Source organism: Tamandua tetradactyla, chromosome 5 (genome assembly GCF_023851605.1).
Source record: "Tamandua tetradactyla isolate mTamTet1 chromosome 5, mTamTet1.pri, whole genome shotgun sequence".
Taxonomy (NCBI): Eukaryota; Metazoa; Chordata; class Mammalia; order Pilosa; family Myrmecophagidae; genus Tamandua; species Tamandua tetradactyla.
Window position 1 is genome coordinate 28,764,297 of NC_135331.1, and position 26,548 is coordinate 28,790,844.

Below are 26,548 nucleotides of genomic sequence, written 5' to 3' on the forward strand. Positions count from 1 at the left end.
AAGGCCAAGAAAGCTTGCCTTGTGGAACCATGTAAGTATCCTTGGTATCCTTTTCAGTTACTTTCCAGGATATTTTTGAAGTGATCTGTGGCCCCCTTTTGGGTCTCTGGAACTGCTTCGCGTGGGATAAGCTGACTTTTGAATGTCCTCTCCGTGTGACCTTCCTCTCAGAATTTTGCCTGCAGGCAAAATCAGCTTGAGAAAATGAAAGGAGTGTAAGAAGCTAAAGTGGCAGATAATGTGGGGCGAAGGGTTCCTGGCTTCAAAGAGCCTGGAGCAGAAAATCTATTATCTAGGAAACAGAGGGAACAACCTAACTTCTGTATATAAGAGAGCTCCAAAACAACTAAAAAGCAAAAAATAAAAGAGAAGATATGGGCCCAGAAAGGTAGGGAAATCCCTGTGTACTGCATTTGCCTTGGAGAGACATTCTTGATAGAAAGGTTGAAGCCCATGGAAATCTTTGTTTTATCATCAGCTGGTAAGACAATCAAGAGAGAGTCATCTCAAGAAATGATTCCCAGAGATAACATTTTAAATTATTAAATATACAGTGTGCAACAAAAGAGTACAAAAACCTCAGACAAGCAGGAAATTATACCCCCTGCACAAGAAGATGCTATAAATTCAGAAAACACCGACAGTAAAGACCATACTGTGGACACACCACATAAAGACTTAAGAAAATAATCTTAACAATGCCCATGGGGAAATTGGAAAATACAGAGAAAGAAACAAGGATATCAGGGAAACAATAAATAAGCAACGTCAGAATCTTACTAAAGAGATAGAAAAGTAAAAAATGCACCTTACAGAACTACTCGAGTTGAAGGTGACAATAACGGAAAGGAAACTTTTTCAGGAAGGTTTCAGAGCAAATTGGAGCTGACAGAACCAGGGAACCCAAACACGAGACACTTGAAATGAGTTGGGCTGAGGAATAGAAAGAAAAGAATTAGAGAAAGTGAAAATAACCTAAGCCACCTATAGGATACCATCTAGCATAACAAAATACACATTGTGACAGCCCCAGAAGGAGAGAAAAGAGGGATAGGGGCAGAAGGACTTTTAAGACTAATTTTGGGAAGAGAATGACCTAAACTTAGTAAAAAAGTGAATTTGCGCATCTAAGATGCCCAGAGTACATCAAACAGTATAAAAATGTAGAAAATGACATCCTGTGAAATGGTGATCACACTATCAAATGCAAAGAGCAAGGAAAGAGTTTTGAAAGTTGCAAGAGAATGCAACATGTTACATACAAAGGAGTCACAATTAAATTGAATGCTGGTTTCTCATCATAAACGTTGGAGGTAACAAGGCAGTGGGTAGAAATATAGTGCTGAAAGAAAATTACTGTGAGCCATGAATTTTATACCTGGTGAGACTTTCTTTCAGCAATGAGGAACAGATTAAAGCATGCCCACATGAAAGTTGTTTGAGTTCATCAACACTAGATCTGTCCTACAAGGAATGCTAAATGGAGTTCTTCAGACTGAAAGGAAAGGACACAGGACAGTGGTTCAAAGCAGCTTAATGACAATAATTGTGGTAAAGGCAACCATTTGATTAATTAAAAGTGCCAGTATTTTTTTGTAGTGTAGTGTTGATATGTAACTCCACTTCCTTATTCTTACTTCTAAAATGCAAGTGCATGTAAAGTAATGATAAATCTGTGGTTTTGGATGTACAGTGTTCAAAGTATGCATGGTACCCACCCAAAGTTTTGGTGTGGAGAGATATAGAAAATTATATGTGTTTGCTATTGAAGTTAAGTTGCTATCAGATTAAAATTTGATTGTTATATGCTTACAATGGTATATTTTAACCCCATGGTAACCTAAAGGAAAAGAGATGAAAAATATGTCTAGACAAACAAGAGACGTCACTCAATATGTTACAACACAAAAATAAATATAAATATAGGCATTAATGGGATGATTGAGAGGCAAAAATGAAAAAGACATACAAGTATAAATAGCAAAATGGCAGAAGCATGTCCTGCATTTTTTCAGTAGTGAAAATAAAAGTAAATGGATTTACTCTCCAGTCAATAAGCAAGAATTAGCAAAAAGGATAGGAAAAAAAACCTGACCAAACTATATCCTGACTGCTTGTAACTCGTCTTAAATCCAAAGATACTATTGTATTGAATGTGAAAGGATGAAAAAAATATATCATGTAAATAGTAACCATAATAGAGCTGGGGTAGCTATACTAATATCAGGCAAAACAGATTTTAAGAAAAAAACAGTAATGAGCTAAAAAAGACAATCTTTATATACTGATAAAGGGGACAGTTCAACAAGATGGCCTAATTATTATAAATATATATGCACTTAACAGCAGAGCTCCAAAAATATGAAGCAAATACTGAAAGATTTGAAGGGAGAAATTGATGGTTCTGCATTAATAGTAAGAGACTTCAACAGACCACTTTCTAGAATGGTTAGACTGTCTAGACAGAAGTTCTATAAGGAAATACAGATGTTGGATAATACTCTAAAATGAGTGAACCTAACAGACATATATAGAACATTTCACACAATAAAAGCAGAATACACATTCTTCTTGAGTGCACCTGTACCATTCTCTGAGAATGCCATATGTTAGGCTGCAAAACAAGTCTCAATAAATTAAAAAACACTGAAATGATTTTGTTGGTTTGTCCAGAGTGATGCCCCAATGAATCCCAGAGTGATTTGATCAGTGAGTGGAAAAGTATTTGCAATGTCCCATTCGGGGAATGGTGAGAACGGGGAGAAATTCAACTTCCCCAAGTTGAATTCTTGATATTCTCACAAGCAGTGTGGACAACCAAAGCTATAGGCTGAGTCCCTAGTCTTGGGGTTTGTTCATATGAAACTTAACCCCACAAAGGATAGGTCAAGTCTACTTAAAATGTAGGCCTAAGAGTCACCCCCAAGAGAGCCTCTTTTATTGCTCAGATGTGGCCTCTCTCTCCAGCCAACACAACAAGCAAACTCACCACCCTCCCCCTGTCTATGTGGGACATGACTCCCAGGGGTGTGGACCTTCCTGGCAGTGTGGGACAGAAATCCTGGAATGAGCTGAGACTCAGCATCAAGGGATTGAGAAAACTTTCTTGACCAAAAATGGGGAAGAGTGAAATGAGACAAAGTGTCAATGGCTGAGAGATTCCAAACAGAGTCGAGAGGTTATCCTGGAGCTTATTCTTACACATTAAGTAGATATCACCTTGTTATTCAAGATGTAGTGGAGAGGCTGGAGGGAACTGCCTGAAAATGTAGAGCTGTGTTCCAGTAGCCATGTTTCTTGATGATAATTGAATAATGATATAGCTTCCACAATGTGAGTGTGTGATTGTGAAAACCTTGTGTCTGATGCTCCTTTTATCTACGTTGTCAACAGACGAGTAGAACATATGGAATAAAAATCAATAATAGGAGGAACAAATTTTAAAATATATTTAGTTTGAAATGCTAGTGATAAATGAAAGCGAGGGGTAAGGGGTATGGTATGTATAATCTTTTTTTTTCTCAGTTATTGTTTTATTTCTTTTTCTGTTGTCTTTTTATTTCTTTTTCTGAATTGATGCAAATGTTCTAAGAAATGATGACTATGCAACTATGTGATGATATTGAGAATTACTGATTATATATGTAGAACGGAATATGTTAATGTTTTTGCTTGTTCTTAATTTTTTAAATTAATAAATTAAAAAACCCTGAAATGATAAATTGTGTATTATCCCACCACAACAAAATGAAGCTAGAAATCAGTACAGTGAGAACTGGAAAATTCAGAAATATGTGGATATTAAATAGCATACTGTTAATCAACAAAAACATTTAAGATATAATCTAAGGGAAATTAGGAAAAATCTTGAGGTGAATGTAAATGAGAATATAATATACCAGAACATATGGGGTGCTGTAAAGGCAGTGCTATAAATGCTTACATTAAAAAATAAGAGTGAGAACTAAACTCAATACTGGAAGAATTAGAGTTGTGGGAAAAAACCACAATAGTGATAACAAATTCAGAAGTTGGTTCTTTGAAAAGATGAATAAAATTGATAAACTTTTAGCTAGGCATACAATGAATAAAAGAGAGTGTACAGAAATAATGAAAAGAAATTGAAAGTGCTATAATTACCAGTATTGCTGAAATAAAAAAGAGTATAGAGGATAGTATGAGACACTGTATGCCAATACATTAGACAACCTAAAAGAAATGGAGAAATCCTTAGAAACACAGAAATTACCTACATGGGCTCAAGGAGAAATAGAAGTTCTCAAGAAATCAATTACTTAGTACAGAGATTGAGTTAGTAAACAAAAACCTCCTATCAAACAAAAGGCCATGAGCACATGGCTTCATAGGGGGTTTTACGAAACATTCCAAGAAGACATAACTTCAATTCCATAATAACTGTTCCAAATAACGAAATGGAGGGAACACTCCCTTATGCGTTCTATGAGACTAACATCACTCTCTCAAATCAAAGCAGATAAAGATACCACAAGAAAAGAAAACTACAGGTCAATACTGCTAATAAATATAGATGAAAAAACCCTTACAAAAATACTAACAAATCAAATCCAATAGCATTTAAAATAATTATACACTATAATAAAGTGGAAATCTACCCTAATATGCAATATTAACTCAACATAAGAAAATCAACTAATGTAATACACATTAACACAATGAAGGAAAAGGCACATGATCATTTCAATTGATATGGAAAAGGCATGTGAAAAAATTCAGTACCCTTCTTGATAAAAATCTTTAGAACACTAGGAATAGAAGGAAATTTCTTCAACAGCATTCTTTTAGTTTGCTGAAGCTGCTGGAATGCAATATGCCAGAAACATTCTTACAATATTTCTTCTTCTTACAATGGGCATTTATTAGCTTACAAATTAACGGTTCTAAGACCATAAAAATGCCCACATTTAGGCATCGGTGGGGTGATACCTTCTCTGAAGAAAGATTCCTGCCGTCAAGGACACCTCTGTCACATGGGAAGGCTCGTGGATGGTGTCTGATGCTCCTTTTCTCTCAAGTTTTGTTACTTTCAGCTCTGGCTTTAGTGGCTCTCTCTCACAGCTCCTCTGGGGGGATTTTCCTGGGTGAAAGTCTCTTGGTTTCATCTTTCTTCTCTTCTCATAGAAGACTCCAGTAAAAGGATTAAGATCCATGCTGAATGAGGCAGGTAACATTTCAATTGAAATAACCTAATCAAAGACCCATCACGATAGGCCTGCACCCTCAGGAATAGATTAAAAGAGCATGGCCTTTTCTGGGGTACCTAACAGATTCAAACTAACACACTCCATCTTCTAGACCCCTCCAAAAAGCATGTTCTTTCCATATGCAAAATATATTCACCCCATCACAATGTTACAAAAACCTTAAATCATTTCAATAACAATAATTAGTACAATGTCTCATCAAAATCAGTTACAGCCATGTCTGTCTTCTGGCAAAATTCTTCCCCCCTACTGTGAACATGTGAAACTTAGAACAAGTTATCTGCTTACAACATACAAATGAGGGACAACAATAGAGTGAATGTTCCCATTCTTATAGGGAGAAAGTGGAAAGAAAATGGGGGTCAAATGTCCCAAACAGTTTAAAAACTTGCAGGCACATTTCATTAATTTTTAGGCCTGAAACGTATCTCATGAAAGATATTTTCTCCTTGGGCCTTGAGAGAGTAAAAGTCCCACCCTTTTTAAGGGTTTGCAAAGGAGCTCTGTTCTTTCCAAATTAGGTGAGGGCTAGAACATCTCCAAGCATTGGGGAGATGGCCATATCTTGGCTCCACCCTCCTCAAGCATCAGGGTGGGGCATCTGAAGGCTCTGGGGTACAGGTCCCACTTGCTCAGAACAGTGGGGTGGTAGCCAGACTATCTCCAATCCTGGGGGAATGAGCTCCAATCTCTCTAAGGCCTGGAGTGGTACAAGGCCCAAACTCTGCAAACTTTGGGAAGAATTCTGGGGCAAACTTGCGCTTTCCAAGTGCATGGGTGGGTCCTCTCCTGGCCCAAGGCATCTTCCCTTCAGACCTCAACTTCCACGGTTCTACCTTTGAAGTCATTTTTCCTTCAATCTGTAACTTTTCTCTCCCTTTTAGTCCAGGCTGTCAGAGGTTCTGTTCATACAGATCTCACAAAAACTATGTAAGTTTTGCATGTGCACATGGGGATCCCAATTGTCAGATAATAGGAGTTTCCAAAAATCTATTCTGAATAACTGGATTTCCAACCCTGACTTGTATTGAAATGACTGGCTGGTTCCCTGTTTGGTTAAAATGTCATATGGGGCATTATTCTATGCGGACTCTCTGTTAACTCAGAGTCTTCTGAACCATCATTTTCTGGTTTCTGTGTACCCAAGAGTTCAGTTTTTAGCTTGTCCCTTTCCCCTCACATTTTACTATAAGCTGCAGGAGAAGCCAGGCTGCATTTTCCATATTTAATTTGGAAATCTCATCAGCTGGATACCCAAGTTCATTGCCTACGAATTCTGCCTTCCATCCAACACCAGGAATCAGTTTTCCCAAATTCTCTTCCACTTTAAAACAAGGATCACCTTTCCCACAGTCTGCAATGAAACATTCAGCATTTCTGTCTACGGCCTGATTGGAAGTATCAACAATCTCTTCAAAGTATTGTAGATCTTTTCTATCAAGAATCTCACAATTCTTCTAGAATCTACCCTCTACCCATTTATAAAGCCATCCAAGATTTTTTTGGTATTTACATCTTAGTACCCCACACTCTGGTACTAAAAGCTGTTGCAGTTTTCTAGAGCTGCCACAACGTACCAGAAATGGGTGGACTTTTACAATAGTTTTTTTAAAAAAAAATTTTTTTTGTATAGTATTTCATATATACAAATCAAAGGAAGAAAAAAGCAATAGTTTTCAAAGCACTCTTCAAGAAGTAGTTATAGGACAGATCCCAGAGTTTGTCATGAGTTACCATATTATCCTCCCAGATTTTTCCTTCTAGCTGCCCCTAAATATAAGAAGCTAGAAGACATAAATACTTTTCATCATCACAATGGACTTTTTTCTTTTTCTTTTTTTTGTGAAAAATAACATATATACAAAAAAGCAATAAATTTTCAAGGACAGCACCATGGTTAGTTGTAGAGCATATTTCAGAGTTTTGCATGGATTACAATTTCACAATTTTAGGTTTTTACTTCTAACTGCTCTAAGATACTGGAGACTGAAAGAGATATCAATTTTATTCAGGAATCATATTCATTTGTTAAATCCTATCTTCTCTGTATAGGTCCACCATCACCATGGGAGATTGATCTTTCTATCTCCCTCTTTAGGGGTGTTTGAACTATGGCCATTCTAAATTTATCATGTTGGAAGGGGCTGTCAATAATTTGGGGTAGGGAGATGGAACTATATGATGTCCTGGAGAGGCTGGGCCTTCTAGGTTTCAGGACTTATCTGGTCCAGGGAACCCTCTGGAGGTTGTAGGTTTCTGGAAAGCTACCCTAGTGCATGGAATTCTTTTAGAATCTTATATATTGCCCTAGGTGTTCTTTAGAATTGGCTGGAGTGGCCCTGGTTGGGGTTGTCAAGTTATGGTTGGTAGCAATGTCTAACTGAAGCTTGCATAAGAGCAACCTCCAGAGTATCCTCTATTTGAACTCTCTGCCACTGATACTTTATTAGTTACACTTCTTTCCCCCTTTTGGTCAGGATGGAATTGTTGATCCCATGGTGCCAGGGCTGGAATCATCCTTGGGAGTCCTCCCCCACATCACCAGGGAGACTTACACCCTTAGATGTGAAAGTCGAGGGACTCTTGTCCCTCTCTCTATTATTTACTTCTGCTCTCACTGTGGTAGTGCTGATGTTTTCCATTTAAACTTAGCCCATTGCATGCAATAGCAGTTTCCCCTGTACCCTGGACTTAAACACTCTTTGTATATGAATCATACCTTTGAAGTAATTCTTGCAAGAACTAATTGATATTTCTAGTGTTAATTAGCGGGACACATCGGTCTATGTGACCCCTTTCAATCTTGTTCATCTTCGGTACAGTAATATTACTTATAGACCACTTTATATACTCTAGGATGTATCCTGGCATTACATTAAGCTATACAGGATTAAAGGACCTCATTCTTATTCTTGACTCCCTGTGTTTCAATTGTTCAAATGAGATATACAGATAGGTTGACTTAGATTAAGTGCTACAGAAAATTTAAGTTCCAGACCAAAGAAATATTTCTTCCTTTGGTCTTAAAGAGCATGTGTGGTTGTAAAATATAGACAATGTCTTCATTACCCCTGTGTTCTGAATTACTTTAATCCCAATCTGATTGGCTTCATTCTTATCTCTAAATATCAGGTTATGTATAGATATATAAAACAGCCTCTCAAAATCCAGAGATAATAATTACCAATGCAGACTAAATGTGTCTGCTATAAAAGCTTACAATCTAGGTCCCTGTTTTCTTATAAGCATTTTCTAAAGGAGACCATAGCATAATTATTCTTTTGTTTCTGGCTCATTTTACCTTACCAAATGTCCCATATGTTCATTCACATCATTGCGTGCCTCACGACTTCGTTCCTTTTTGTTTCAGCCCAACATTTGATCACATGTATACACCATCATTTGCCTGTCTACTTCTCAGTCAGTGCTTCCTTCAGCCACCTGCATTTATCAGGCTTCACGTTTAGTGCCGTAAATCCACAGTCCATCAACACTCTCAATTTTAGATAATTTCATTGTTCCTAAGAGAAAGATAACCAATAAACACACCATTACCAAATAGGAAATCTAAACCTCCTCTTAATTCTTGTCATTCTCTCCATTATTTACCTCTGTTGTTGCTGATGTTTTCCTTTTGAACATAGCCCATTGCATGCAATAGTCATTCCCCCTGTACTCTGGACTTAAACACTCTTTGTACATGAATCATACTTTTGATGTAATTCTTGCAAGAATTAATTTATATTTCTAGTGTCAGTCAATGGGACACATAGGTCTATGTGACCCTTTTAAATCTTGCTCACCTTCAATATGGTAATATTACTTATAGACCCACTAAAGATTTCCCTTCACTTCTATCTATTCCCTTACATTGAAGTTCAATCTCATTAGCTGACTGTTCACCCATCTCTAACTTCTACGTATCTCTAAGTCCTCTATATTCTGTATTATAAGTCTCTGATTTTACCTTTATCATGATCATAAAAGTGGAATCATACAGTATCTATCCTTTGGTGTCTGGCTTATTTCAGTCAGCATTATGTCCTCAAGGTTCATCCATCTTGTCATGTGCTTCAGGATATCATTTTGTCTTACTGCTGCATAATATTCCATCATATGTATATACCACATTTTGTTATGGGCATTTGGATTATTTCCATTTTTTGGTGATTGTGAATAATGCTGCTGTGAATATCAGTGTGCAAATGTCTGTTTGTGTCACTGCTGTCAACCCTTCTGGGTATATACCTAGTAGTGCTATTGCTGGGTCATAGGGCAACTCAATATTTAGTTTCCTAAGGAACCACCAAACAGTCTTCCATAGTGGCTGCACCATTATACATTCCCACCAGCAGTACATAAGTGTCCTAGTTTCTCTACATCCTCTCCAACATTTATAGTTTCCTGTTTGCTTAATAGGAGCCATTCTTATAGATATGAGGTAGTACCTCACTGTAGTCTTGAGCTGCATTTCCCTTATAGCCATTGAGAATGAGCATCTCTTCATGTGTTTTTGAGCCATCTGTATTTGCTCTTCAGAAAAATACCTGTTCATATCTTTAGCCCACTTTATAATTGGGATGTTTGTTCTTTTGTTGTTGAGTTGTATGATTTCTTTGTGTATACAGGATATCAATACCTTGTCTGATATGTGATTTCCAAATATTTTCTCCCATTGAATTGTCTGCCTCTTCACCTTTTTTACAAAGTCTTTTGAGGTGCAGGAGCATTTGATTTTGAGGAGTTCCCATTTATCTGTCCATTGCATGCAATAGCAGTTTCCCCTGTACCCTGGACTTAAACACTCTTTGTATATGAATCATACCTTTGAAGTAATTCTTGCAAGAACTAATTGATATTTCTAGTGTTAATTAGCGGGACACATCAGTCTATGTGACCCCTTTCAATCTTGTTCATCTTCGGTACAGTAATATTACTTATAGACCACTTTATATACTCTAGGATGTATCCTGGCATTACATTAAGCTATACAGGATTAAAGGACCTCATTCTTATTCTCGACTCCCTGTGTTTCAATTGTTCAAATGAGATATACAGATAGGTTGACTTAGATTAAGTGCTACAGAAAATTTAAGTTCCAGACCAAAGAAATATTTCTTCCTTTGGTCTTAAAGAGCATGTGTGGTTGTAAAACATTTGATTTTGAGGAGTTCCCATTTATCTGTTTTTTCTTTTGTTGTTTGTGCTTTGGGTATAAAGTTTAGGAAGCTACCCCCTATTACTTGGTCTTGAAGATGTCTCCCTACATTTTATTCTAGAGGCTTTGTGGTACTAGTTCTTATATTTAGGTGTTTGATCCACTTTGAGTTAATTTTTGCTATATAAATGCCCATGTACGGTAGGGGTCCTATTTCATTCTTTTGGCCATGGATATCCAGTTCTCCCATGCTCATTCATTGAAAAGACTATTTTGTCCCAATTCAGAGGATTTGGGAGCCTTGTCAAAAATCAATTGATTATAGATTTGGTGGTCTATTTCTGCACTCTCTATTTGATCTCATTGATTAATGCTTCTGTCTTTGTGTCAGTACCATGCTATTTTGACCATTGCGGCTTTATAATAGGTTTTACAGTCAGGGAGTGGGAATCCTCCCACTTAGTTCTTCTTTTTAAGGATGTTTTTGGCTATTTGGGGTTTCTTTCCCTTCCAGATGAATTTGCTAATTAGCTTTTCCCATCTTTGAAGTAGGTATTTTGATTGGTACTGTGTTGAATCTGTAGATCAATTTGGGTAGATGCAACATCTTAACCATATTTAGCTTTCCTATCCATGAGCAGGGAATTTCTTTCCACCTGTTAAGATCTTCTTTGGTTTCTTTTAGCAATGTTATGTAGTGTTCTGTGTATAAGTCCTTTACATCTGTAGTTAAGTTCATTCTTAAGTATTTGATTCTTTTAGTTGCTATTTTGAATGGAATTTTTTCCTTAACTGACTCCTCAGTTAGGTCACTGCTTGTGTATAGAAACGTTACTGATTTTTGCACATTAATTTTAAATCCTGCCATCTTGCTAAATTTGTTTATTAGCTCAAGTAACTTTGCTGCGGATTTCTCAGGATTTTCCAAGTATAGTGCCATGTCATCTGCAAATAATGAAAGTTTTACTTCTTCCTTTCCAATTTGGATACATTTTATTTCTTTCTCCTGCCTGATTGCTCTAGCTAGAACTTCTAGCACAATGTTGAGTAATAGTAGTGACAGTGGGCATCCTTGTCTTGTTCCCGATCTTAGGGGGAAAGCTGTCAGTCTTTCTCCACTGAGTACAATGCTGGCTATCGGTTTTTCATACATTCCCTTTAACATGTTGAGGTAGTTATCTTTGATTCCTATCTTTTGAAGTGATTTTATCAGAAAAGGAAGTTGAATTTTGTCAAATGCTTTTCAGCATCAATTAAGATAATCATGTGATTTTTCCTTTTCAATTTGTTAATGTGCTGTACTACATTAATTGATTTTCTTGTGTTGAAGCATCCTTACATTCCTGGTATAAACCCCACTTGATCTCAATGTATAACTCTTTTAACGTGTGGTTGGATTTAGTTTGCTAATATTTTGTCGGGAATTTTTGCACCTATATTCATTAGGGAGATTGGCTTACAGTTTTCCTTTCTTTTAACATCTTTGCCCAGTTTTGGTATTAAAATGATACTAGCTTCACAAAATGAGTTAAGTAGAGTTCCTTTTTCCTTAAATTTTTGTAAAAATTTGAGCAGGATTGATGTTACTTCTTTTTGGAATGTTTGATAAAATTCCCCTGTGAGTGAATAAAAAAGTATTTGCAAAGTACCCCTGGGGGAATGGTGAGAAAGGGGGAAAATTCAACTTCCCCAAGTGGAGAATTCTTGATATTTTCACAAGCAGTGGGGACAACCAAAGCAATAGGCTGAGCTCCCAATCTTGGGGTTTGTTCATATGAAACTTAACGCTGCAAAGGATAGGTCAAGCCTACTTAAAATTAGGCCTAAGAGTCACCCCAAAGAGAACCTTTTTTGTTGCTCAGATTTGGCCTCTCTCTCTTAGCTGACATGACAAGCAAACTCACTGCCCTCCCCTTCTCAGGGTTGTGAACCTTCCTGGTAACATGGGACAGAAATCCTAGAATGAGCTGGGACTCAGCAGCAAACCTTCTCAACTGAAAGGGGGAAGAGTGAAATGAGACAAAATAAAGTGTCAATGGCTGAGAGATTCCAAACAGAGTCAAGAGGTTATTCTGGAGGTCATTCTTACGCATTAAATAGATATCACCTTGTTAGTTAAGGTGTCTTGGAGAGGCTGGAGGGAAATGCCTGAAAATGTAGAGTTGTGCTCCAGTAGCCATATTTCTTGGAGATGATTGTATAATGATATAGCTTTCACAGTGTGACTGTATGATTGTGAAAATCTTGTGTCTGATGTTCCTTTTATCTACCTTACAGACAGATGAGTAAAACATATAGATTAAAAATAGATAAATAATAGGGGGAACAAATGTTAAAATAAATTTAGTAGATTGAAATGCTAATTTAGTAGATCTATTTAGTAGATCAATGAAAGGGAGGGGTAAGGGGTATGGTATGTATGAATTTTTTTATGGTTTATTTTAATTTCTTTTTCTGAATTGACGCAAATGTTCTAAGGAATGATCATGATGATGAATATACAACTATGTGATGATATTGTGAATTACTAGTTATATATGAAGAATGGAATGATCATATGGTAAGAGTGCTTGTATTTGTATGTTGGTATGCTTAATAAGTAAAATAAATTAAAAAAAATGCCCCTGTGAAGCCATCTGGCCCTGGGCTTTTCTTTGTAGTAGATTTTTGATGACTGATTGAATCTCTTTACTTTTGATTGATCTGTTGAGATCTTCCATTTCTTCCTGAGTCAGTGTAGCTTGTGTGTTTGTGTATTTCCAGAAATTTGTCCATTTCATCTAGGTTGTCTAGTTTGTTGGCATATAATTGTTTAGAATATCCTCTTATGATTTATTTTATTTCTTCAGGGTCTCTGGTAATGACCCTCTTCTCATTTCTGATTTTGTTTATTTGCATCCTTTCTCCTTTTATCTTTGTCAATCTTGCTGGTGGCCCATCAATTATATTGATTTTCTCAAAGAACCAACTTTTGCTTTTATTGATTCTATTGTTCTTTTTTTTCCCCATTCATTTAATTCTTCTTTCATCTTTGTTATTTCTTTCCTTCTATTTGTTTTGGGGTTAGTTTGCTGTTCTTTCTCATGGTCTTCCAGGTGAGCAATTCAGTCCTCAAATTTTGCTCCTTTTTTGGTTTTTAATATAGGCATTTAGGCAATAAGTTTCCCCTCTCAGCACAGCCTTTGCCTCATCCCATAAGTTCTGATATGTTGTATTCTCATTTTCATTCATCTCCAGATAGCTACTGATTTCTATAGCAATTTCTTCTTTGACCCATTGATTGTTTAAAGGTGTGTTATTTAATCTCTGTATATTCGTGAAAGTTCTTTTCTTTGGTGGTTTTTGATATCTAGCTTCATTCCATTGTGATCAGAGAAAGTCAGTGTTTCAAAATGTATAAAGACCTGTTTTGTGCCCCAGAATAAGATCTATCTTGGAGATTGTTCCATGAGCACTGGAGAAGAATGTATATCCTGGTGTTTTGGGGTTTAATGACCTATATATGTCTGTTAGGTTTAATTCATTTATCAGGTTGTTTAACATCTCTATTTCTTTGTTGATCTTCTGTCTTGTTGTTCTATCTGTAGAGGAGAGTAGTGTATTGAAGTCTCCTACTATTATTGTTGAAACATCTATTACTCCCTTCAGTTTTGCCAATGTCTGTCTCATGTACTTTGGAGCTCCTTGACTGGAAGCATAAACAAAATTTGATTGTTATTTCTTCTTGGTGAATTGTCCCTTTTATTAATATTTAGTGTCTTTGTTTGTCTCTTACGATGTCTTTACATTTAAACTTTATTTTGCCTGACATTAGTATAGCTATTCCTGCTTTCTTTTGGTTACAACTTTCATGGAACATCTTTTTCCATCATTTCACTTTCAATCCATTTGTATCCTTGTTTCTAAGATGAGTCTCTTGTAAGCAGCATATGAATGGATTATATTTCTTAATTCATTCTGCCAATCTGTTTCTTTTAATTGGTAATTTTAGTCCATTAACATTCAAAGTTATTATTGAAAAGGTGTTTCTTTAATATACCATCTTATCTTCTGGATTTTATTTGTCAGATCTATGTATTCTTTTCCCTCTTTCTCTTTTTATCCTTTAAGTTACCATTAATGGTACTTTTCAATTCTGTGCCTTCCTCCAGGTGTCCCACTCCTGTCTTTTTTTTCAACTGGCAGAACTCTCTTTAGTATTTCTTATAGGGCTGATCTCTTGTTGACAAATTCTTTCAGTATTTGTTTGTCTTTGAAAATATTAATCTCTCCCTCAGTTTTGAAGGACAATTCAGCTGGGTATGGAATTCTTAGCTGGAAGCCCTTTTCTTTTAGGCTCTTAAATATATCATACCAGTGCCTTCTCACCTCCACGGTGCCAGCTGAGTAGAACTCAGTCTTATGTGGTTACCCTTGTATGTAGTAGACTGTTTTTTCCTTACCACTTTCAGGATTTTCTGCTTCTCTTCAACATTTGACAGACTGATTAGTATGTGTCTTGAGGAAGACCTACTTAGATTTATTCTGTTTGGAGTTCACTGAGCTTCTTTGACTTGCATATTTATGTCCTTTATAAGAGTTGGGAAGTTTCTTCCCATTATATCCTCAACTCATCTTCCTAGCCCTTTACTCTTCTCTTCTGCTTCTGGGGGCACCAATGATTCTTATATTTGCACAGTTTGTTTGTCCATCATTTCCATGAGATGCAGTTTAAAGTTTTCCATCTTTTTTTTTTTTACCATTTGCTGTTTTAAGTGTTTGAAATCAGTTGCCCTATCTTCTAGTTTGCTTATTCTTTCTTCTGCCTCTTCATATCTGCTGTTGTGTGTCTCTAGTATGTTTTTTATTTGGTCTACAGCATCTTTAATCTCTGTGATATCTGTTATTTTTCTATTTGTTCTTTCAAATTCCTCTTTATGCTCTTCTACTGTCTTGATCTCCTTTATGTCATTATCCAGACCATTTACGTTATTTAGTAGAGTTATATGAACATCTTTGATTAGTTGTTCAAACATCTGTGTCTCCTCTGTTTTTTTTTTTTTTTTTTACATGGGCAGGCACTAGGAATTGAACCTGGGTTTCCAGCATGTCAGGTGAGAATTCTGCTACTGAGCAACTGTCGCACCACTTTCCTCTGGTGTTTTAATTTGGTTGTTAAGCTGGGCTATATCTGTCTGCATTATGATATGCTTAGGGATGTTCTGCCGTCTTCGTGGCATGTAAATATCTTGATTGATTTGCTTTGAAGAAGTTGATTTCCTTCCATTGTCTAAGGCTTTGTATTTGCAGGGTGGATGTGGAGTAGGATGCAGGGCATGTGTCAGGGTACAGCAGTGTGGTGATGCATTGCAGTACAGGTATAGGTGCACGCTGGGGATTTTATGCTGATGACTCTGAGTATGGGTGTCCTGTGGCTGGTAGGATGTGGCTGTGCAGGTGTACAGGTCTGAGGGGTGGGGCGTTGGTGTATGCTTGTGTTTGTGGGGCTCCTTTTTTGTGCATGCATAGAGTTCTGGACAGCACATTGGTGTTGCACCTGGGTGGGCTGGGGCAGATGTAGCTTGGCTGTGCAAGTCAGTACATGCCCAGAGCTGGGGGCATGACTGAGTTAGTGTGCATGCCCAGATCTTGGAGGGCTGTAAACGGATGTACACATGTGCAGAGTTCGGGTGGGCGAAGTGTGGCTGCAGGACTGTGTGGGCTGAGGGTGGATGTAGCTTGGGTATGGAGGTGAGTGCCCACAGCCTTTATGTGCTGTTGACTGCTTGCAGGGGGCAGGAACTGGGAAGTAGGGCTTGGGAGGGGCAGGACAAGACTGCAGTTTTGCAGGAGAGGTGGGTTGGGCTGGGGCAGGTGTGTGTGTGCTTGGGGTAGGGGTGTGGAGCAGGTATGTGCATGGGGTTTGGTGAGATGGGGGTGCTTGGAGCATGGGGAGGAGTGGTAGGTGACAGGGTTCAGGTGTATGGGATGTGGGGTGAGTCATGGGTCATGAGGCTGTGCTGGTGAGGATAGGACATTCAGGGAATGTGGCTTGGTTTACGTGTAGTCCCCTCTCCCCGTCCTTGCGCTCCTGAGGGCTCCAGGCTTATGCATTAGGCTATTTGCACCAGCTGGACAGTCTCTGCTTCCCAGTTCCTCAGCTTTTGCAATGTGGGCCTCCCTATATGGTGGAGAAGGGTCTCCCAGGTCTTTACACTCTGGAATTGCCATCTCAGTTGCCTTCCCATCCCCTTCTGCAGCTGTTCCTTGGAACAAGGCATGAACTCGACCTATCCTGTTCCATCATCTTCCTGGAACTCCCCTGATATTTTATTATGTTCTCAAGCTTGCAACCATAAGGTCTTGATCCACTGAAAAAATTTCAATTGGTTTTGGGGAGAGATTTCAACTTGCCACCTAAGTGGCCTGATCAACCAAGTCATTGTCCATGCTTTTATTTGAGTTGAGGATTTCATGGGTGTGAGATTTATTTGGAATAACAGCAGTGGCCATAGGTAGCAAATGAACTTCTAATAATTTAGCTACAAAGTTTCTTTTCCTAATGGTGGTTCCAGATTAAGTAAGACAGGCTCGCTGTTTCCAGAGCACATCAAAATTATCTACTACAGCAAAGGCACATCTGGTATTGATGTAAATGTGTGCTCTTTAGCCTTCAGATATTTGGCAAACTGAAGTAAGGGTTGTTAATTCTGTCTGTTGGGTAGAAGTTTTTTTTATGGATTAATTCTGCACTCATGATCTTTTTTAAAGATAATTACTCCATATCCAGTTATCATCTGCTGTTGGGGATTCAGTTTTTAAATATGACCCATTAGTAAAGAGAATTAGATCTGGGTTGGCTATTTGGGTTAACTTGAGATTAGGCCTAGGGGAAAATATGGTTTCAATAGGAGTTATGTAGTCATGGTCAGGTGCTCCACCATTGGGGGTATGGGACCAGAGAGTTTTGGGAGGAGATCTTATGAATGTGCAGATGAGACATGAGAGTTATGCCGCAGAGAGATGTTGGGTTAAGGTGGAATTGAGCAAGGATTCCACAACATGAAGAACAAAAAGATCAAGTTGATTCTGCATACCTATATCTGCAGTAACTTCAACAATTTGGCTATTGCAACCAGTGACTTGAGGCAATTGGCTATGCTCAAGCTACTGGAGCATCTAATGGGCCTACTGACTGCTCCATGCACTTGGGTTAATATTCCTAAAGTATTTCTCATTTTTCATGGACATGCAGTTGGAAGAGAAGGTCATTAGGAAGAACAAAGGCAGAGGTGTCTTGTAGTGCTTCCTTCAGATTATGAAAACCAATGATCTGGATTTCATCCAGCTCAGACTCAGGTATGACTGTTTGGAAGTTTATAGAGATGTTAGAATAGGAGGGGGAAGTTTGGAAATGCACACAAAAACCTAAGCAATCCCTCAGTTGCTTCTGAGTCTGTAATTTAGGAATATCTTGTATGGAAGGGATGATATTGAGGTTTAATAAAGTCCTTATTTGGAGAACAATATGTTTTCGATATGTGATTTCTTGTGGCACAAATTGGGGTATGTCCCTAAGAGATATATGACCCCTTCAGATCACTGTTGTAGTAAATGTTGGGAGTGAACTTGACATATTTGTTTATTAGGGGCACTTACAAGGAGATCCTCAGTATAGTTTATGAGTGTTGCCTGAGGGAAAGGTTATGTCTTGTTAGTCATTTTTACATGTTTGTGAAAAGTGTCTGGGTGATTCTGTGAATCCCCGAGGATTAACAGTCTAGGTATACCATAATTTATTTTCTGTGAATGGGAATAGATATTGGCCAGCAGGTATTGGATAGGAGTATGCTAAAAGATGCCCTGCAGAGAAATCCACATGACATGGGTATTCCAGGGACAACCTGGGATAGTAGTAGAGGAGGATTTTGTGTTCTGGATAAGCAAGAAATGGCTATTTTATTTATTGCTCTTAGGTTGGACACGTCGTTTTCATTTCTCATTGGGTTTTCTAACAGGTAGGATGGGAACTTTGCAGGGAATGGTGTGTACGATTGTTAAGGTCTCTGTACAAAATCTAGATGCATGTTTAATCTCTAGTGGTTTCTGGTTTGAGGGGATATGATAATATTTGGGTTGGGATTCAGATTGGCCTATTCAGATTCAAATTATTTCTGAACTTTTAATTTTTTCCTACATCCATAGGAGATTGGAACCAAACCCTTTGGAGATGGAAGCCCAGAGAGTATTATCTACTGAGTTTTTGAGGGTAAAATCATTTTTAAAGTTTAATATGTCCATGTGACATATAAATTCTTCTGGTCTAAAAGAGATCTTGGGTCAGGTAGGAATAAAATGATTTCCCCCTTCTCATTTAGCTTGAGAACCCATTCCTATGAACTTAGACCCTTGTCCTAATAGGTTAACTGGTACAGTATCACAAAGTAGGAAAGAATTCATTTTTGTGACTGGCCCTAGGATAACTGAGATTGAGACTCATTTAGAAGAGGTTTGAGTTTGATTAGAGACGCCTACAATATCTACCACATATTTACTCAGTGGTGTGGACTGCTTATAGGCAGAGATTAATAGCAGAGGTAACAGGAGTGTCAGTTAAGAAAGTGAAATTTGTGCTGTATTAATTTTCATCTTTTTCCCATTGCTTGTTAAGTGTGAGGGCTGGAAGCAAGCCAAAAATACACTGGGAGGCCAGTCAATGGCCATTACATGATGGAGGATGTGGATTGGCAGAATTGCCATGATATCTGCTCTTATATTAAAGCAGTCAGTTTTTCAGTTCCCTGTTTATTGGTAATAATGACATTCCCATGAGGTCTTGGGATGCTTTCGGAAATGCCTGCAATTGCATTAATTGTAAAGTAAGTGTTTTGATGTTTCGTGGCCTTTCAGTTTCTAGAGTGGGAGCTGTTTACTTAACTTTTTAAAAATTTATTTATTTATTAATTAAAAAATTAACAACAAACAAAAACATTAACATATGATCATTCTGTTCTACATATATAATCAGTAATTCTCAATATCATCACATAGTTGCATATTCATCATTTCTTAGAACATTTGTATCAATTCAGAAAAAGAAATAAAAAGACAACAGAAAAAGAAATAAAACAAAAACAGAAAAAAAAGATTATACATACCATACCCCTTACCCCTTGCTTTCATTGATCACAAGCATTTCAAGCTAAATTTACTTTAACATTTGTTCCCCCTACTATTTATTTTTATTCTGTATGTTCTACTCATCTGTTGACAAGGTAGATAAAAGAGCATCAGACACAAGGTTCACATTCTCACAGTCACATTGTGAAAGCTATATCATTATTCAATAATCATCAAGAAACATGGCTACTGGAACACAGCTCTACATTTTCAGGCAGTTCCCTCCAGCCTCTCCATTACATCTTGTTATCCGAAGTGATATCTACTCAATGCATAAGAATAACCTTCAGGATGACCTCTCGACTCTGCTGGGAATCTCTCAGCCATTGACAGTTTGTCTCATTTCACTCTTCCCCTTTTTGGTCGAGAAGATTTTCTCAATCCCTTGATGCTGGGTCCTAGCTCATTCTAAGATTCCTGTCCCACGTTGCCAGGAAGGTTTACACCCCTGGGAGTCATGTCCCACGTAGAAAGGTGGAGGGTGATGAGTTTGCTTGTTGTGTTGGCTGGAGAGAGAGGCCACATCTGAGCAACAAAAGAGGCTCTCTTGGGAGTGACTCTTAGGCCTAAATTTTATGTTTACTTAAGTTTTGTCACCTGAATAGTGGAGACTGTTACCCAGTCAAGTCTGGGTCTATTTACTAAGGTTGCAAAGTTGGCTTTAGTCCATTGACAAACATAACAGTAAAACAGTTCTAGCTCCAGGTTCATCTAGGGATAGCCCATAGCATTCAGCAAAATTTTTGTAGTCTTTCTTGAAAATCAGACAGATTGGTCTTTACCCTGCTTGCAGCCTTGGATGTTGGCCCAATCAATCTTGCAGAGAATGACCTTCAATGATATATAACAGCTGTGGAGATACAATTTTAGTTTGATCTAGAGAAAGGGGATCTACTTTAATAGTTATTTTGTTTGGTCAGTGCCATTGGCTATTCTAATCCAATTTTGGGCTTCTGGGCCTGACTAATAAATAAATGCATTGATGTAGGTCTGGAAGGCAGGATGATGGGTCTCCTCTCTTCCCTGCCTAATATGCTTCCATCCTTCATGGCTGCAATATGCTCAATCTGGCTAAACAGATGTCAGTGGAAGCTGCTGGTCCCAGAATGAGCCAGAGCATGACCCTTTGCCCATGGTGCTCTTGCCTTCTCTTTTAGGTGATAGTAGCTCCATGCACTAAAGAAGTGGAGCAGGATAACATATGAGTCCAATGACAGCTTTCTGCCTGGGGACAATGATAACTTTCCCTCCCAGGCTAAGCCTGCCTTGCTCCAGTCTTCCTTTGTGTGGAAGAAAAAATATTTCCCATGCTGTCTGCCATTGGGTTTTTTCTGTGATACAATTTGAGACTTAGTCCTAATGTACAGAAGAGACCAAGCTGACTGAGCCCACACCAGGGTAGATAGAGTTTTCGGAAGCAGCACCCAGGGGAGACTTAAAGTTCTATACAACTAGTTCAGTACAAGGCACTGGACTAGCAACTTACCAGCTTTGTCAAATTTCATCTTCCTGAGACAGCCAAATGCATGACCTTGTATCTGTGAGAAAGCCTGCTTTAGATTCGGGGCATCATTAATGGAGGAAATTAGGACTCAAAAAAATTCTCCCTGCTGGGTTTTGGAAATTTCTGATAGTAGTGTCTCTCTTATTTTTTTCGAATTTATCACTTTTGGAATGGGAATGACTATTCAATGCCTACTGACCATTGCATTTTAGTAGATGTTGACTGTTTTATAGTTATGCAATTCCATAGATGGTGCGGAACTTAGGCATTATTAGATCATATCCAGTTCTCACCCATGATCTACATTGTCTACATGATTTAATTGATGAGATATAGGATTTTGATCTGATAATATTTAAATGAAACTTTCTAATTAGTGTTGATGCTGTAATGGGTTAAGATATGGGGGTGTATTGAGATGCAGTAAATGTATTTCCCACGTGGTAAAGACACAAATTTTGGTGGGCAAGAGGGCAGACTAGTGTGTTGAATAATATTCCCAGAGAAATATATGTACCATAACCTGTGCATGAGTCCTTATTTGCAATAGGTTCTTTGCTGATGTAATTACCCTAAGGATCTCATCTCAATCAATAACTGGTTTCCTTATAGGAGAAAGGAGGGGGAGATTGAGATATGGGCACAGAGGAGAGACACAGGGAAGGTGGCCACATGACAATGGAGGGTTTGGAGTGATGCTGCCAGAAGCCTTCAGGCTTTAACTTGAAGCCACACAGTTTTGTATTTGTTGCAACTTTAGAAATGAATTCACAGCATAAAACTTTCACTCCAGTAATCCATAATGGAAACCCCCAAACCTGGACCACACATTTACTCCACCACCCCACTACAGTGGACATAACCAGGTAACCCAAAGCCTTTCCCTTATAACTAAGATCACCACTGCAACAAAACATCAGACCTAATGACCTGTAAGCACAATTTTATGGAATGTGGATTAAAGTGTTTCAAATGCTTCAAGAAGAACCTGGTGCAGCTGCAGCTGTAGGTTTGTGTTGTGTGCTGATGTAACTCAAATTTATGCGTGCATACATAGGTCATTTTTTGTGAACAAGTGGAGGAGTTGTACAGTGATGTGCTACTGAACCTACCTCCAGATGAGAATGATTAGGTGTAGTGGAGGGTTTATGGGATGGAGCCCCACACTGGCCAGAACAGGGCAGAGATTTTTCCCACACGAAGGGACTCCTAATGCTGATAGCGATGCTGACTGGGCCAGAGATTAGGATCCTGGGGAATTAGACCATAAGAGGTCCAGGAAGTACAAGTTGGTCTTTGTGGCTCAGAGGATGGAAGACTTTGAGGGGAGGGGACATTTGAGCTGGTTTGAATGGAAACTCATTTCGAATGTGTACTGATGCAATGGGGATCCTGGGCAAATAGACCCCTGTGAACAAGTGTATGGGCAAAGGAAGTGTTTGAATGGGGCAATGTATTGGGCCAAGGACTGCTAATATCTGTAAAAGCAGTTAACCTTTACTTTAGACCTTGGTGTGTTGGAAAGGTGGAGGGAGTGTGGTGGGAAGTATGTGACATCTAAGGTAGATGGGACCAGGATATGCCTTAGTGGGCAGTTGTAGATGTCAGGACTCTCTGACCCAGAGCTCAGCACTTTCCCCAGAATGTGCCATGCATGAGGAGAGCCTCTAAGGAATTAAGTTTGCTTCTGTAGACCCAAATTTATCATGTACTCATCATGAGATACCATGCAGGAGTCAGTTAAATGTATCCATGATGCTCCATCAAACCATCTGATTCCTGCCAAGCCACACAAGCTTGGGCAGCACCTATAGCTGAGGATGATTTTGCCAAAATAGTAATAGTTAGGTCATAGTTATATAGGAATCATTTTCAGAAAAAGGCAAAGGGAGCAACAGTAGAGAAGAATGGCATTTAACGTCTGCAAAAGGGGAGGAGTTTCCCTAGGGCTGCCTTGACCTCCTTGTTCCTCAGAGTGTAGATGAGTGGGTTGAGGGTGGGGCTCAAAGCCGTGGTCAGAACTGAAGCCAATTTGCTTCTCTCAGGGCTGTAGCTGGAGGCCGGGCTGATGTAGGCACCGAACACAGTTGAATAGTAGATGGAGACCACGATGAGTTGGGAGGAGCAGGTGGAGAAGGCCCTCCTCTTCCCCTCGGCTGAGCGGATGTGTAGGATGCTGGCAATGATGAAGCCATAGGACACAAGCGTGAGCAGGAAGTTGATGCCTCCATAGAAGGCATCAGCCAAGAGGGTCATGATGCTGTTCACATAGGTGGGACTGCACGAGAGCAGCAACAGTGGAGGGATCTCACAGGAGAAGTGAGCGACTACATTGGGGCCACAGAAGGACAGTTTTGACATCAGAATAGCGTGGACTGAAGAGTTCATGGCACAGCCGATCCAGACTCCCATGGCCAGCACCAGGCAGAGCCTCAGGCTCATCAGAGTCCCATAATGCAGTGGCCGGCAGATGGCCACATAATGGTCATAGGCCATGACTGTGAGCAGCAACAGCTCTGCAGACAGACACCAGATGAGGAAGAAGAGCTGAGTCATGCAACCCTGGAAGGAGATAGTGTTGTCCTCCCAGGCCAGGCCTGCCAGCATCTTGGGAAGCACAGCAGAGGTGCAGATGATGTCCATGGTGGCTAGGTTGAACAGGAAAAAGTACATGGGGCTGTGGAGGCCAGAGCTGCAGGTGATGATGGTGATGATCAGAGCGTTTCCCACAAAGGCCATGGTGTAGAGCAACAAAAAGCAGCCAAGCAGGAGTAGACGCAGTTGTGGGTGCTCTGAGAACCCCTGCAGCACAAACTCTGTCATCAGTGTCTGGTTGGTCTTCCCCAGCTGTCCAGGCATGGCTTCCATGCACCAGTCCCTGTGGTCATCAGTGGTGGCCCCTTCCTGTGGAAACTCTACAAGGTTACATGATAAGTTCCTCAGGGTTGTGTTTCCTTGTGTGTCTATTTTAAAACCCACCTGCCCTTCCAAATGAAGAAGTCAACTGGTTTAATTGTTGAAAGCCCATTTACTTGCAAAACCAGCCCTCGGCACAATGATATACCGAAAACCATATATCCTTCATTGATTTTTCATTTCATTTTCCCCTTGAAATCTTGGCCATCTAGATCTGTGTTCTGGGCCCATCTGCCCTCACCCTAAGCTTCCTATTCAGTAAGGTCAAAGAGAATAGCCCTTACAGAGGACTGCCTGTTCCTCATCTCTCTCTCTCTGCCCCATCCATGCACTGCTATTTGCTGACATGGCCATGGGGACACTGCTTCTGCCTCCTTCTCCCACAGCAATCCCTTTAAATGGGTCATCTCTGGGCTTTTATGCATCAGTTGACAAAACCATGGATCTCCGGCCCTTTTCTCAGAAGCTGCCCTTTTCAGCCATTTTAAGGTGGGGATCTTCATGCCTCTTCTTCCTGTGCATGATTCCTCACAGCTGTCCTTGGGCATCTTTCTTCATTCTGTATCCTTTTTGTCCATCCTCCTACTCTGGTGGCTGGTTCTGCCCACAGTCTGACATTTGCAGACCTATCACTCCAGGTGATCTCCCTCCCAAATGACAGAGCTGTGATTCTCAAGCACTTCTGTGGTTTTCTGCCTTAATGAACTACAGACCCTTCAACTCAAACTCGTCACCATTGCTCCCTAATGTTTCCATCTTGTGCTTGTTCCAGTTATCTTACCCACTTGGCTCCTCAGTCATTCAACTCTCAGGTGTAGGCTTCTTCAGAGCGGAGCCTCTCCTCTTTGGCTCATTTCTCTATCTTTAGATCCTGGCCATAATAGGCATTGAAGAGACATTTATTCATTCAGCAAATGATAGTGTTTTACATCTTGCTTACCTCTCATCCAACCAGCTCTCCAAGGCCTGCAGATGAAATATCCTAAACATCTCTCAAACATCCCCAGATCTCATTCTTATCTTTTAATTTAGGCTGTAGTTTTGGCATCTCCTGAATGTCCTGTTTCTTGTTCTGACACCCACCCCATATATTCTACAGGGGACCATCCTAAAGGAAACCCCAATACAGGTGTTCCCTCCTTTTCACTGATCAATGTCACCCCAAGCCTTAATCAAAGTTGAATCCTCTTGCTTGATGTGGAAGGTCTTCCTGAGAGGGCCCTGGTGCCTCTGGCAGGGTTTCTTCATGAGGAGACCTGGACTCAATGTTAAGTCCTATCTTGTTATGTCTGACTCGGCCACTTGGGTCCAGAGTGAATAAACACAAAGAAACAATTCACATTTCTCCTTCCCCAGTGTAACAGAAATAGAAAGGCCCTGTATCTTATCTCTACTTGGAAATCCTGCAAGTGCCAATCAGAAGAAAATAAATTCACAGCAAGAACCTTAGCCAAGGGAACCGAGGAAATGCAGAAATGTGTAAATGGGCCACGATTTCTCCTTTATCAGAAAACATGGGACATTATCCATCTAGATAGGTGCTGCTCCTAAAATGGATAGATGGGATACGTTTTAAAATATTGAAATTTTTCCAAATGTTTGCTGATGACAATAAATTAGAAATCAATGGCAATATTATAACTAGGGAAATGCTAACCATGTGGAAATTTAATGACAGATTTCTAAATAACACATATATCCAAGAAATACCATGAAAAATTAGAAAATATTTCGAGTTGAATGATCCAGAAATTACATCAGATCATACCTTTTGGGAAACAGACATGCAGTGATTGGTGAGAAATTTATAAACACATTATATTACAGTTAAATGTATCTTAGGAGAGAGTGTTAATATGTAAAGTCAGTACTCTAAATTTCTAATTTAAGAAACAAGTGAACAGAAGTAAAAAGAAGGAAATGGTAAAGGTAATAGCAGAAATTAATGAAATAAAGTGAAAGTGCCAGAGAGTATAAACATATTTAAACACTAGTCAAAGGGAAAAATTTACAATTTGATAATAGCCTGGAAAGACTAATTAAGAAAATAAAGGAGGGAAAACAGTAATTACCATTAAGAAGAATGACAGACAGAATATATCTACAGATCATATACAGCTTATAATCACTGTAAGGGAATGTTACAATAATGTTTAGGCCAAAAAATTTGAAAACAGGAAATGCATACTTTTTTTTGGGAAAGAAAACACAACTTAAAAATCTACCCAAAGAAACAGAAAAGATAAAAATCATTTACAATAGTGTAATACATTGAAATCCCTGTAAAAATGATCTTCACTTGGATATCTGTACTTGGGATTTTTAGCTTAAGATCCAATGAAGAAACATTAGTATTGCAGAAACTCAGAAAACAACAGAGCAGAAACCATTTCCAACTCCTTTTATGAAACCAGCACAAATAAGCAAAACTCAAAAAGGTATGCCTAGAAAAGATTATATAAACTCAGACATCTAGTTAAAAATCTATGAGAAATAACAGAGAAATTAATAGTGGATATATCATTTCATCAATCGGAAGGCTGAATATTATATGTCAGTAGTATCTTA

General features: G+C 38.9%; 1 protein-coding gene across 1 annotated transcript; it reads right to left on the reverse strand.

Moving 5' to 3' along the window:
- Nucleotides 1-22,978: 22,978 nt before the first annotated feature.
- Nucleotides 22,979-23,923, reverse strand: LOC143683012 (olfactory receptor 13A1-like). Its single transcript, XM_077159341.1, has one exon. It carries the CDS (start codon nucleotides 23,921-23,923, stop codon nucleotides 22,979-22,981), a length of 945 nt encoding a protein of 314 aa, XP_077015456.1.
- Between the last annotated feature and the right edge of the window lie 2,625 nt (nucleotides 23,924-26,548).

Excerpts from the sequence above, each read along its gene's own strand:
- LOC143683012 (XM_077159341.1), bottom strand. The coding sequence starts at position 23,923 with ATGCCTGGACAGCTGGGGAAGACCAACCAGACACTGATGACAGAGTTT.